We start from the raw sequence: 12,619 nt of genomic DNA, 5'->3' as shown, positions 1-12,619 counted from the left end.
GTACTCACTTTTGTGAGATACAGTATATGCTCTCACATCTTGTAAAATGTTCAGTAATTTCAAATAAATTGTCACTATTAACTTTTACATTTAGAAACTAGTATTAGATTTAAAATATTCTTCAAAAATATTGCACAGTTTTTTGTTTTTTTAAACAACTCATGTTTTTGCATAATAACATTTTTTCAGACAGATTTACATTAGCCATTTGCATTTGCTCTAGTTTTGTTATTTTAGCCTAATCTACTAGAAAAACACACTGACTCCTTATTATACTGCCGTAAGTAAACAATAGAATGGCTCATTGTTAATTCAGTGTGCTATCTAAGCAGGGGAAGTCATTTAATACATCACATGACAATGGCAGTCTACAGGTCTGCAGATAAAGGAGATGTATTGGAATAAGAAGCATTAAACCAGGTTTATGACAAGAGATGCTACTGTGTACATTACTATTTTATGCTCAAGGGGTGTTGCATTTACAGAGTAGAATCCCAGTACAAAGAGCGTGGACAGAGGAAGGAGCTGATGAATGCCAAGAAAGACCAGGCCGGCAGCAAGATAGCAAGTACAGGAGCCAGGTCAAGGAACAAGGAACAAGCTAGGTCAAAACCAACCAACCTTGTATAGTATGAACAGAATTATGTTCATATTACACTGCAGTCACATTATGAAAGATAAATAGAGTCTTATTTGCCTTATTAATATCATCCAATTATGTTTTTTGTTTGTGTAATATGCTCATAAAGTGCATACAGAAGTCTTGTAGTTATAACCATGTAAATTGTTAAAATTTTAATTCCACTGTAAAATGTTAATTCCACTGATGTCTTGTTACACTATGTTTTACATATTTATTTCTGCTGCATGTAAACGGATTCATAAACTGTGGGTCCAATATATGTAGTTGATCTTGTAGTATTTCTGAACTTTTTTCTACCCTAGTATCCCTAGTACCTGATTTCTCTAACCAATAACTCCCAAAATGCGAGCGTTCCCACCAGGGCTTCACTGTGGTAGAACATGCCGCTAAAAAGTATAAAAAAACATACTAAACTTTTTAAAAGGGCATTTACAATCTATGTATTTCAATAGTCTGAATTTTGGCAAAACTATTTCCAATAATCTACTTGAAATTAGTGTCTGTGTGTATAAGCAAAGAAGGCTGTGAAAATTTGGATGTATTGTTTAACCCCTTCAGGACCAGCATTGGCAAATTGCGTCTTCCCTTGAAGACCGCAGTTTTTTGTTAAATATTAAAATTTCGTGTTCATGATTTGCTGCAAAGCGATCACGTGCACGGAATTGAGGGTGAGTGGCTGCTACAGATCGCTGGGGATGACGTACCTGGTACATCCCGGTCTGCCTGTGACCTTTGACCCGGAAGTACCAGGTACGTCCCGGTCTTGAACGGGTTAACTGTTTTTTTTTCCTCTTCAAAAAAATACCCCAAAATAATCTGCTCTAATGCATATCAAATGATTGCAAACACAACACAGGTTTATCCAAGAAAATAAAAAATGTGTGACACAATTATCGACAAACATTTTTGTGTTGATTTTGATGTAAGGTTTCGATCATTGTCCTAGTGGAAAATACAGCCACAGCCCATTTAATATCTGTTGATGTTTGATAGAGTCCATGATGCCCTGTGTGCCAAACCCACCTCTGCTGTTTATTGCCAAAACACTCTATTTTGGTTTCATCTGAACATAGAACCTGATTCCATTTGAAGTTCCAGTATTGTCTGGCAAATACCGTATTTGCTTGATTATAAGACGAGGTTTTTTTCAGAGCAAATGCTCTGAAAAATACCCCTCGTCTTATAATCGAGGTCGTCTTATAATCAGACCTCGATTAGGTTGCCAGGCTGCTTACCGGTGCTTTGGTCGCGAGCAGCGTCTCTTCTTCTAGCAGCAGGAGAACAGGAAGCTAGTAGAGTGTCACATAGTTGCTCGCACTGCCGGGCCCCTGCAGAAGTCTGTGAGTGGGAGATCTGCAGTTCAGGTAAGGGGGTGGGGGAGGGTTTTTGAGCAAGTATGTGTGATTAATGGAATAAATGAGTATTTAAATGTTTGTGAATGAGTGTGTGTATGATAGCATGGATGTGTAAGGTGGGTGGTGGTGGTAGCATGGCATAGGGAGGCTCTACTCACACTCCTATCATCTCCAGGTTCCAGCATGTACTGGCTGCCTTGGCTTGATAGGAGTGTGATTGCTGTTAGCAGTTATATATATATATATATATATATATATATATATATATATATATACCTGCAGAAATGCCTTTTAACCCCCTATATGCCACTCTGCCCCATGATATGCATTTTAACCCCCTATATGCCACTCTGGCATATAGAGGGTTAAAAGGCACATCATGGGGCAGAGTGGCAAATAGGGGGTATAAAGCATTTCTGGGGGCAGAGTGGCAACCCTGGGGGCAGATGTGCATAACTGGTGGGGCAGGTTGGCAAATAAAAGGAAATAAAAAATATATACATTTTTCTCAATCATAGCTTTTATTAGATATTAAAAAATTGTTTACATGCATTAAAATTTACTAGTAAAACTTTTTTTTCTATTGGGTAGTCTTATATTCAGGCTTTTTGTTTTTTTCCCGAAATTATTATTTAGATTTTGGGGGGGGGTCATCTTATAATCGGGGTCAACTCATCGAGCAAATACGGTAATCATACCTGGGAACTCTCAGGGAGAAGAGTTTCTTCCCTGGTTCTCCGGATCAATACCTGAATCCTCCGAGTCATGGGAGAGGAGTTTTGACACGCCACTACTCATATTTCACCTTTAAATGGGGGTGTTTCCCGCAATGTCAGTGGAAAGTCCTGGCCATGTCCCGCAAGGGTAGGCTCCAGGTAGCTGTATGTCATTCAATGACTACTAATACATTTTTCTTATGAACATTTTGGGCTTTTATGTTTCCTTTATTTTCATTGTCCATGTTTCATCAATATCATTCCATATCATACAATAAAGTGGTAACTGTGATTTTTACATTAGTAAAAGCACACCCAGTAAATTCACAGTTGACATTTAACTGTGGCCAGTACAAATTAACCCCGTTACAAAGAGGAAAAAAAAGAAAATTAGGAAAAAAATGACTTTTTATTTATTCCATAAGCAATTATTTCTTGCTCTAATGTAAAACATCAGAGATCCTTGGCAAATCCAACACTAGTTAAATCTATGCTATTGTTTGAAAGCCCTAAACCAAAGTGTTTACATGACATGGATGAACTGATTTAGTCTGTTAAAGGTCCTATGTGATGTTACTTACAGTGTTCTCCCTTTGGTTTGAACTTGAGCAATAATTCATATTACACTGCATTTTTTAGAAGAATAAATTTAAAGCTGCACTGACTAGGAAGTTGAAAGAGAAGAGAGTGCAATCCTACCTCTTTTATTACTAGCTTAATGTAGCACTGCCACCTTTACAGTTGTTAACCAAGGCCAATTTGTTTATTAAAATGACCTATAGCTTAGACTTCTATGGTGTGAAATGCTTGATCTGTGGAAAAGGATGGCAAATATAGTATTAGGCAGCTTTACCACAGTTCCCTATCCTTCTCCCACTCAATCTGGAAAGCAAGCCAGGACTAATCAACCAAAATGATGCAGTATAAACCATGTCTTCATAGACCTTGCTTTGTGCATTTGGGGAACAGTCATGCTGGAACAGGAAAGGGCCTTCCCTAAGTTGGTGATGCAAAGTTGGAAGTAGACAATTATCTAAAATGTGTTTCTATGCTGTAATGTTAACATTACCTTTCCCTGGAATTAAAGGGAAACCCAAAATGTAAGAACTATTTTACCCCAAGGCAATAAAAACATGTAGCTGCAACCCAATAAACTATGTTTATACAAAACTGTTGATCCAAAGTTATTTCAGTACTATTTTAATATTCATTTATTTTGGTGATCAGGACTATGTAGAGTAGATTTTCTTAGTGTTTAGACTAACTGTGCTTTCTTGGTATAAAAAGCATCAGAGAGCAAAAATATTGTTCCCTCGTCCATACTTACAATGATTTATGGGTGTTGAGAGGAAGGAGTAAAATTCAGAAAAACAATAAATTCTTTAGTGTAGAAACACAGATCTGCATAGCAAGTTAGCACTGCTTCCCTTCAGTTTATTAAATGTGACATGATTAAGTACTTTATTACTTTGTCTTCATCTTCGTGACTTGCAGGCTCCGTCTCTTTCTGCTGATCCACCGCTGAGGCCTTCTTAGAGAAAACAGAATATCAATAAACACGAACACAGAGACAGCAGATTTCCTTGCCAACCCAAATAAACAGTATCGCTTTCATTAATTTTTTTTTTTGGGGTTGTATGTCCAACGTTGCTACCTTGTCACATTTTTTTTAATTGATTGTTGAAATGTTAACAGGCATTCTGTATATATTAGGAGCTTACATGCATCTGAATGTCAGGACCCAATAGAAAACTGTATTCCGACAGCAGACATGTGGGTTTGATTAAGCAGCTTAACCATTTGTATACTATAAGTGAAGTCCGTGAAGCCTAGTAGTAATATTTGCAAATCAACCCATCTACAACTTTTGTTCTGGTTGTGTTTTAAGATTATTCTCTGTGAATCTGACACACTTTTCCATTGCGAGCTTTTCAAAAGAGTCTAAGGAACATTTTAGGGTTGTTGCTCATACATTGCGATATCTTGTTAGAAAATAATCTAGATATTAAGTGAGCAGAGGTGATGTTTAACCACAGTTGAACATTTACATCTACACCATTGATAAGTGCATATTGGGTTGAATGGAAACGTGACACATTGCAGTAGTTTCCATATTCTAGTGCTGTGTAGGGTTGAAAGACACGTTTCAGTTACATTTTTCAGTTCATAATTTTAGTTTCCTTTCTTTAGGAGATAGCATAGGTATATTTTCAAACCATGTTACATGCCTCAGCAAATGTGTTGTCACAAGATTCTTGGAAACAGACAGCTGTTTAGTGACCCTCTCCTGGATGACGCTATGTATGACAACTGTAAGTGGTTTACTTAAGGCCCTTCTGTGAAACCCTACATATTGACAACCCAATGTTGTCCTTGACAACTCGAAGAGTAACAAAACATTATGTATTGATAAAATAGTTTAATTGTATTAACATTATTTGTCAGAAACTGAAGTGTTATTATATGAGGGTAAGATATGCATTTCTTCTTGTTCCTTTTATTAATATGGAGTAGTGCTCCACACTCTTTGGCATGTAATTTGTATGAAGATGAACCTTAAAATTAAATTGTAACAAAATGCATTTAATACAAGGTTTTTCATGTCAACAAATAGAACACAGGTAAAAATGTGTTCAAGTGGAAGCAGTATATGTTTTGCCTTGACACCATCACCACACTTGGTACAGGACACCAGAGTTTCAAGTATTCACAAAAAACATATATAACATATATGTGTGGTGATGGTATCAAGGCAAAACATATGTTACTGCCATTTGATCATATTCCCTCAACATTTAGGCCTTGACAGAATGCTTACATACCTTGTACATTTTTTTGTCATTTTGTACAGGAGCCAGGCTTAAAACATGTTTTGCATAAAAAATGAACCTATTCAATGAAATTCAAGAAGCAAATTTAGTTTTGTGCTGGCTGCAAAAGGTTTTACTCAAAAATGCCCTCCATCCCTAGAGGCATTTGACATATTAAAATTCAAACAAAGTGTATCAATAATTATCATTGATTATAGGGTCCTGTTTTTAGGCCCCATACTGAACAGCAGGTCACAGTAATAAGGTATTTACGTCATCATGGTTGAAGGAAGTTATGTTGTGAAGGCAGCAGGTGTGTCAAACAACAGAATCACACAGATGTATTTCTGTCGAATATACGCAGTTATCTTATTACAGACCAGTACAGACGTCATTACCTCCTTGTAATAGATTAAAACATGTTGCTACTTGCCTATAATAACCAATAACAGATGTTTCGTGATGTCACTACAAAATCCCAGTAGACACAGAGGCATTTAATGGCTGCTTCACAAACCTACCTCATACACTAAGCAACGTCTCACCGCTCATTTCCCAGCTGAGAAGGAAATGAAGGTAAGGTAGGTCATAACTGGGTAATGGTGGGAAGAAGCTGCATGGTCCTTTATTGTTTTTGATAACCACAATTACCTCTTTAAATGTCTCTAAATTAAGGTGCATTCAAACTCCAATTTTTGGCACAGTCAATTGTGTAGACCTTCAGTGGTGAGTTCCAAGATTAGGCTACCCTTACTTTTTCACTGTTTATGACACACTGAAAGAGGTTTCTAGCAATGATATAACAACCGTTTTCATGTTGGATGTTCTTTTAATGTGCTTAGTATCAGATGTATGTCTTTTTACTGGCAAAACTACTTTTATTTTTTCTTAGAATATCATCATAATTAGATATTCTGTAGAATGATTAACTTCATGCAAGTCATACAAATTAGGTTATAGTGGATAACATTTAGCCCAAGTCCATGCTAAATGTAGAAACACATAAAGGGCTGGTAGGCCTCTGTCGCCTATTTAGTATAATCCCCACTCATGCCTAGTATGCGTTGCTGCTTTTATCCAGCAGGCAGCGCAAGCATGTGAATAATTTGCTGCCGGTGTTAAAGAGCCAGGGCTGATATTTATCTCCAGCATGTTTCTGAACACTTGCATGCTGTTTATACTGGACATCTACTTAATCTTAGAGAGCAGAAGAGCAACGTTGCCATTTCTGTTCAGCAAGCAAGCATTGCTGAGACTTAAGGGTCCCTTCACCTTTTTCCAGTTTGAATATACTTCCTAATAATACAAAATAGAAAAATAGCATGAATGGTATGTACCTGAGTTCATATCTAATTAATTTTTTAAGTTAAAGGTCTGGGGCTTATACTGACTGTGTTATACTTTGATCCAATGATCTAAGGAGTGGTTATCAAGGTTTGGAACACTTGGCATGGAATCCAGGATGGACTGCTTGTCTTTCTTTGAAAAGAACATGTAGCAGATTCCTGTGGAGGGAGGTTATCCTTCTGCTTTGAATTTTAACCATCTGGGGAGATAGCCCTCCTCCCTAAAAGATGGGGACATTTTAGGGTTTGTTATTTCTACTATTTTAATAGGCTACAAATGTACTTTGACATTCCAACAATATATTGCCAAAAAAGACATGCAACATTTCTAAACAAGAATACAGCTGTTCACCCATCTCATCAGTCTGCTAAGAGTGTGTACAAGTAATCCTTCTCTTTGATTCAGGAAAAAATCAAACTTCCCTCATCTTTGTGGATATTATTAATAAAACTGCTCAGATGTAATAATAATAAGCCTGTATTGTGAAATGGCAACCTGTGTACTTTCAAAAAGAAAAAACAAAGACATAGGAGAACATTTTCTTTCTTGACTTTAAATGTTGTTTTCATGGCGAGACCCTCAGTGCAACACCTCTTCTATGATCACTGTTCAACATTTTGGCAACAAATTATGCTCCCTTACATTTTTAATTTGGGAAGAAAATTCCTTGCCCACATTCACTTTCATTCACTCTCACTCGCTCTTTCTCATTCTCGTTCACTCTCTCTCCGCTTCTCCCAACCACTTCTGCTTCCCCATCTTATTGTTCTTTATCTTCTCTCTTTTATCTTCTCTCTTCTATCTTTGCCCCCAGCTCCAGGGACATAACATTGTTACTGACTCATATACGGTACTTCAAGAACAATAAATCCACTCCACAAATAACTGCTAAGACTGCTAAAATATAAAATAAAAGACAGAAGATAATATTTAAGAAATGACTCAATTATATACTATGTAGCAAACAAACAGTATTTATAAGTATTTATACGTATAATGCTAATAAAAGGCAAACATATAGGGCTGCTGATATGATATAATTAAAAACATGATTCAGAAGTCTGAAGTATCTTCCATAGTCTGTAAACATTAATTGTGATATTAATTATGATACAACATAATGAGAATATGTAAATCCTTATGGCTCCTTTATATCCATTCCCTCTCCACAGTAAAGATGGTATTTAGGGTCTGATGTTAAGTATGTGTTAAGTGTGTGTCCAGCTGCATAATGAGTTGAAATGTCTATTGTTTCTGTGTCTGGATGAAATAAAGCATCATAGTTAAATCAGGAGAAAAAAATATTCTGCCAGGTCCGATGAGTGATTAGCCTTTTGGTCATTTTTTTTTTATTAAAAGCTCACGTGACCTCTGAATACAGAGATTTAAACCCCTTCCGAGAGATGTCACCGCTACACAAAGTTGTATTTATGGTCTGTACTTCCATATTACAGATGTCATGGTTTTAGTTCACACAAGTAAATTTTTTTAGATAAATGGAGATTAATGTATCCTTCCATAAAACAGTCTGCAAAATTACTGTTCTACCTCTAAATTTTTTTGTACGTAAAGAACAAATGAGGGTATTCTTACCTTACAAATTAAGACAATGGGTTTACAATTGTATATAGCTCAGTCTGTATTCTACAAATTTGAATTATCAATCTTCCTTCATTATCCTCTTCTACTCAGTTTTAGCTTCTAGAGCTTTAGTGAACAAGACTGCCATTCCTCTTTTTTTCCCCCTCAAGAGATGCACATAGTTTTATTGCAAAATTAGCAGGACTGAATCGGCTCGTATGAGCTCTAAGCCAATGTGTCTCCTGTAAAATTATTATTTGAGCCCTTTCCTATGAATTAATTTGAACAACATTAATCTCTTAAATTCAGTGTAATTACTTTGACCATTATCTAAAGGGCTGTAATTTATCTAACATTAAAATTGGTAATTGTACATTTGCAATCATCTTTGGTATCAAAGCCAAACCAATCCGAGCTGTTATTGCTCGCTTGGGTGTTCCAGTGTCTTTTGACACCAGACATTAGAACTCACGATATTCATCATAGCACTCTAATTAAGAAGCCTTCTACGAGAATAGAGACTTTATAAACCTCATGATGGGATTATATGGGGGAGACCCAAAACAAGAAAGAGAGGAAGAAAAAAAATGTTGCTTGTGCCTAAAATTTGGGATATATTATAAAATAGTATCTTTCTTGTGTTGTGTGCATCTCCTTTGTAATGAGATTTGTGAGGTGTCTTCTAAAATTTTATGGAAAAAGAAGAGAGAGAAGAATTAATAAAAGAAGAATAGAAATTCATCATCATTCAATCATAAAAAATATGATTACTAGGGTTCTTGGGGCAGGAAAATGCACTCACATCATGATCTGGTGACCTTCAGTGAGGCCAGAACCATACTGCAAACAGAAAACACTTTTATTCTATTAATGTGCCGGTCATCTGTGATGCCACCAGTTCATTATGATTGTCTGACCAAACTGTCTGGGCTTGTGCCTATTCTAAACCGACAAATCCCTTTATTATAGATTCCAGAACAATAAAAATCTCCTAAGGGATGTCTAGGTAAGTGTAGTTTTTGAGCATTGACTGATGAAATTCATATGTGAAAACACCTCACCTGTATGGCATATTAACAGCATCCAATCAGCCCACAGGTGACTCAGGATATCCCCAGTCAGCCCCAGTTGATCTCAATAGATCTGGATACATTCTCTTATATTCTTAAAGTAAGGCTTGTCAGATTATCATGGAATGCCAGTTTCACGTCCTAATAGCCAGGTGCAGGAGAAGTCCCTGTCACCTGATGTACACAGGAGGTCCAAAAGACAAGAAAAAATGTGTCCAGCAAAACCTCATCGCTTCATAGTTCACTATAAGTACATGAAAAAATAGAATAGTGCATCTTTGTACTAACATTTTCATTGCAGTCACCATGGCTAACAATGCTGATTCTGTCTAGAATGGACCATAGAAAATAGGAGTTGTCCCTGAAGCCTGGGTTACTCCACCCAGCTATATTGATCCTTGTACGGTATATGTTCAACAAGTATACCACATCCTGATGAAATGCATACGCATATAACTAGGGCATAATGATCTTGTATTTTTTATTATATTTGCAGAGCTACTAGAAGGACAAATGTCAAATGGATTTCTATTGGTAAGGAAATAAGTATTGAATTCTGAATTATCTCCAGTAAATATCATTTTAACCCTTTTCAGTTGTACATCATGGCCACCTTCCTCATGGGCCAATGTGCCCACTACAAAAGTTCCTGCTTCAATGAAATTAAAATGTTTACTATCAATGTCTATTTACATATCCTAGAGTTACAAATCTAACCCTAATTCACACACTTCTGCATGTAGTTACTTGTAAGTTACTTTCTTAAAGTAACAAACCCTTGCACACACTCACAAGCAAACATTCTCGTAGAGTTATGTTAGCCCCACAATGGCACTTTCAGTGTTCCCTAACTAGACGGAATTAAAGTTCAGGTTGCTCTAATAGCACTAATAAGAGATCTTCAAAAATCCCTATTTAATCACACAGAAACTAAAAGCCTAAGAGACAAGAGACTGCTTATAATGTAAAGCAAACAAAAGGTATTTCCTGTGCTGTTTATGTAATCTACTGGGTATTGATTAGTTGCCCAGTAGAATAGTCAGGGAAGTTTATGTTAGTCTCCAGAGTGGAGTACAGTTTTATTTGCATTGCTATTTTTGTTGTGCCTGAAGTATGGCCTGCGTGCTAAATAAAGCATATCATATTTTGATTACGGAACTTTTTTGTGTGGTTTGTGAACTAAGACATGGCCAGCCTCATGGGGGTAGGAACCCCTACAAATCTGGGGGGGGCAGCATTTTCCCCCATCAGATCCCCACTTTCTCCCCATCTCTTTTTTTGCAAACACCTACAATAATAAATAACTTGAAACACTGATAAAAATAATGTATGTTTAATACATTAATTATAGGAAAAAACAGCTAATCTTTGTATCAAAAAAAAAATTTTTAAATATTGAAAAATTGGACCCTAGGCAAACATTTCCTTTGGCCGCGCTCCATGCTCCCTAGCATGCAATCACTCCCTCCGCTTCCACACCCAAAAAAATATATGTGCCACACTGACCGTAGATTAGGGTCAGTGCAGTCTTCCCTCCTTCTGACTACTCCATGACATTAAATCCAAAATAGAGAAGCAGAGGCTCAGCACTGAAATGGTAAGGTTAGTTTATTTCACACAGGCAATGTGTCAACACACAGGTCGTTCACGTTGCCTGTGTGAAATAAACTCACCTTACCATTTATCCCCTTCTCACACTATCTACCCCCCTTCTCACACTATCTACCCCCTTCTCACACTATCTACCCCCTCCCTACCCCCCTTCTCACACTATCTACCCTCTCCCTACCCCTTTCTCACACTATCTACCCCCTCCCTACCCCCCTTCTCACACTACCCCCTCCCTACCCCCTTCTCACACTATCTACCCCCTCCCTACCCCCTTCTCACACTATCTACCCCCCTTCTCACACTATCTACCCTCTCCCTACCCCCTTCTCACACTATCTACCCCCTCCCTACCCCCTTCTCACACTATCTACCCCCTCCCTACCCCCCCTTCTCATACTATCTACCCCCTCCCTACCCCCCCTTCTCACACTATCTACCCTCACCCTACCCCCCTTCTCACACTTTCTACCCCCCCTTCTCACACTGTCTACCCTTTCCCTACCCCTCCTTCTCACACTGTCTACCCTCTCCCTACCCCCCCTTCTCACTAGGTACCCTCTCCCTACCCCATTTGGTCACTTACCCTGCAGTCCTGTGGTGGGAGCGCGAGGCCACTGTCCCGCTGCTCTGCCGCGATACGCGCAGCTTCACTGCTGAGTGCCGACATATGACGTTATATGCCGGCGCTCAGCGTGAAGCGCCAGCACTGAGACAGACGCCTCACGCTTCCACCACTGCAGTCGGGGCAGCATTGTGGCGGACGGTGGCAGGGATCAGAGGAGACAGAAGGACGCCGAGCGGTTGCTGAAAAAGACTGCTCGGCACCCCTCTCCTCCTGCGGCGTTTCTATTGGGGGGTTCCTACGGCCCTGGGGGGGATTTCTTAATTATCGGTCCCCCCCGCATGAGTTACTGGGGGGGATCTGTCCCCCCGGTTCCTAGGCCCATGGCCAGCCTGCTACAGTTACTTGATGAGTCAAAGCAGTCAAGCCTCACCAACGGTTCTCATTCACTTGCCCTTTCTTTCCCGAATGCAGTCTCACCCTTTTTATTTTCCCATGTTATGTGGAAAACACGGTTTTATCCTTTCTTCTGAAATTTTATTTCATTATATTGAATGCATTTTTTAAATTGCAAGAATTATTAAAAAGAAGATTTCATTAAATAAAGAAGGTCCTCTAAACCTGGCAGAAAGTCTCATTTTGGGTAATGTCACATCATAAATAACTCATTTAAAATTAAAATCTGAGGTGGATTTGGTTCAGGATGATATTTGAAAAAAGTAATCCAGTTTTAATGAGAACATCTTCATATTGACAATAAGCATATTCAAAGAACATTATTCTGGGACATGTGTGCGGCGCAGAATTAATACCACATGACTACAATAGACTTGTGGACATAATGTACTATCCTTTCTTGGCCAGAAATGCCAATAACACAAGTTGGTTATAGGAAAAGTGTTAAAACACAGATTTTTATGATAT

General features: G+C 38.1%; 1 protein-coding gene across 2 annotated transcripts in view; it reads right to left on the bottom strand.

The window, feature by feature from the left end:
* Window positions 1-3,953: 3,953 nt before the first annotated feature.
* C2H1orf109 (chromosome 2 C1orf109 homolog) overlaps window positions 3,954-12,619 on the bottom strand; it is an 87,976-nt gene continuing 79,310 nt past the window's right edge. Inside the window, exon 4 of one of the 2 annotated variants that reach the window (XM_053454526.1) lies at window positions 3,954-4,245. In XM_053454526.1, coding sequence (XP_053310501.1) covers window positions 4,190-4,245 — 56 coding nt within the window. In that variant the 3' untranslated portion in view covers window positions 3,954-4,189. The remainder of the gene's footprint in view (window positions 4,246-12,619) is intronic. The other variant, XM_053454527.1, reaches the window with a different exon arrangement.

The sequence above is a fragment of the Spea bombifrons genome, chromosome 2, assembly GCF_027358695.1.
Source record: "Spea bombifrons isolate aSpeBom1 chromosome 2, aSpeBom1.2.pri, whole genome shotgun sequence".
NCBI classification, from domain to species: domain Eukaryota; kingdom Metazoa; phylum Chordata; class Amphibia; order Anura; family Pelobatidae; genus Spea; species Spea bombifrons.
The sequence above is the reverse complement of the archived record's forward strand: the minus strand, read 5'-3'. Positions and strand labels throughout refer to the sequence as shown.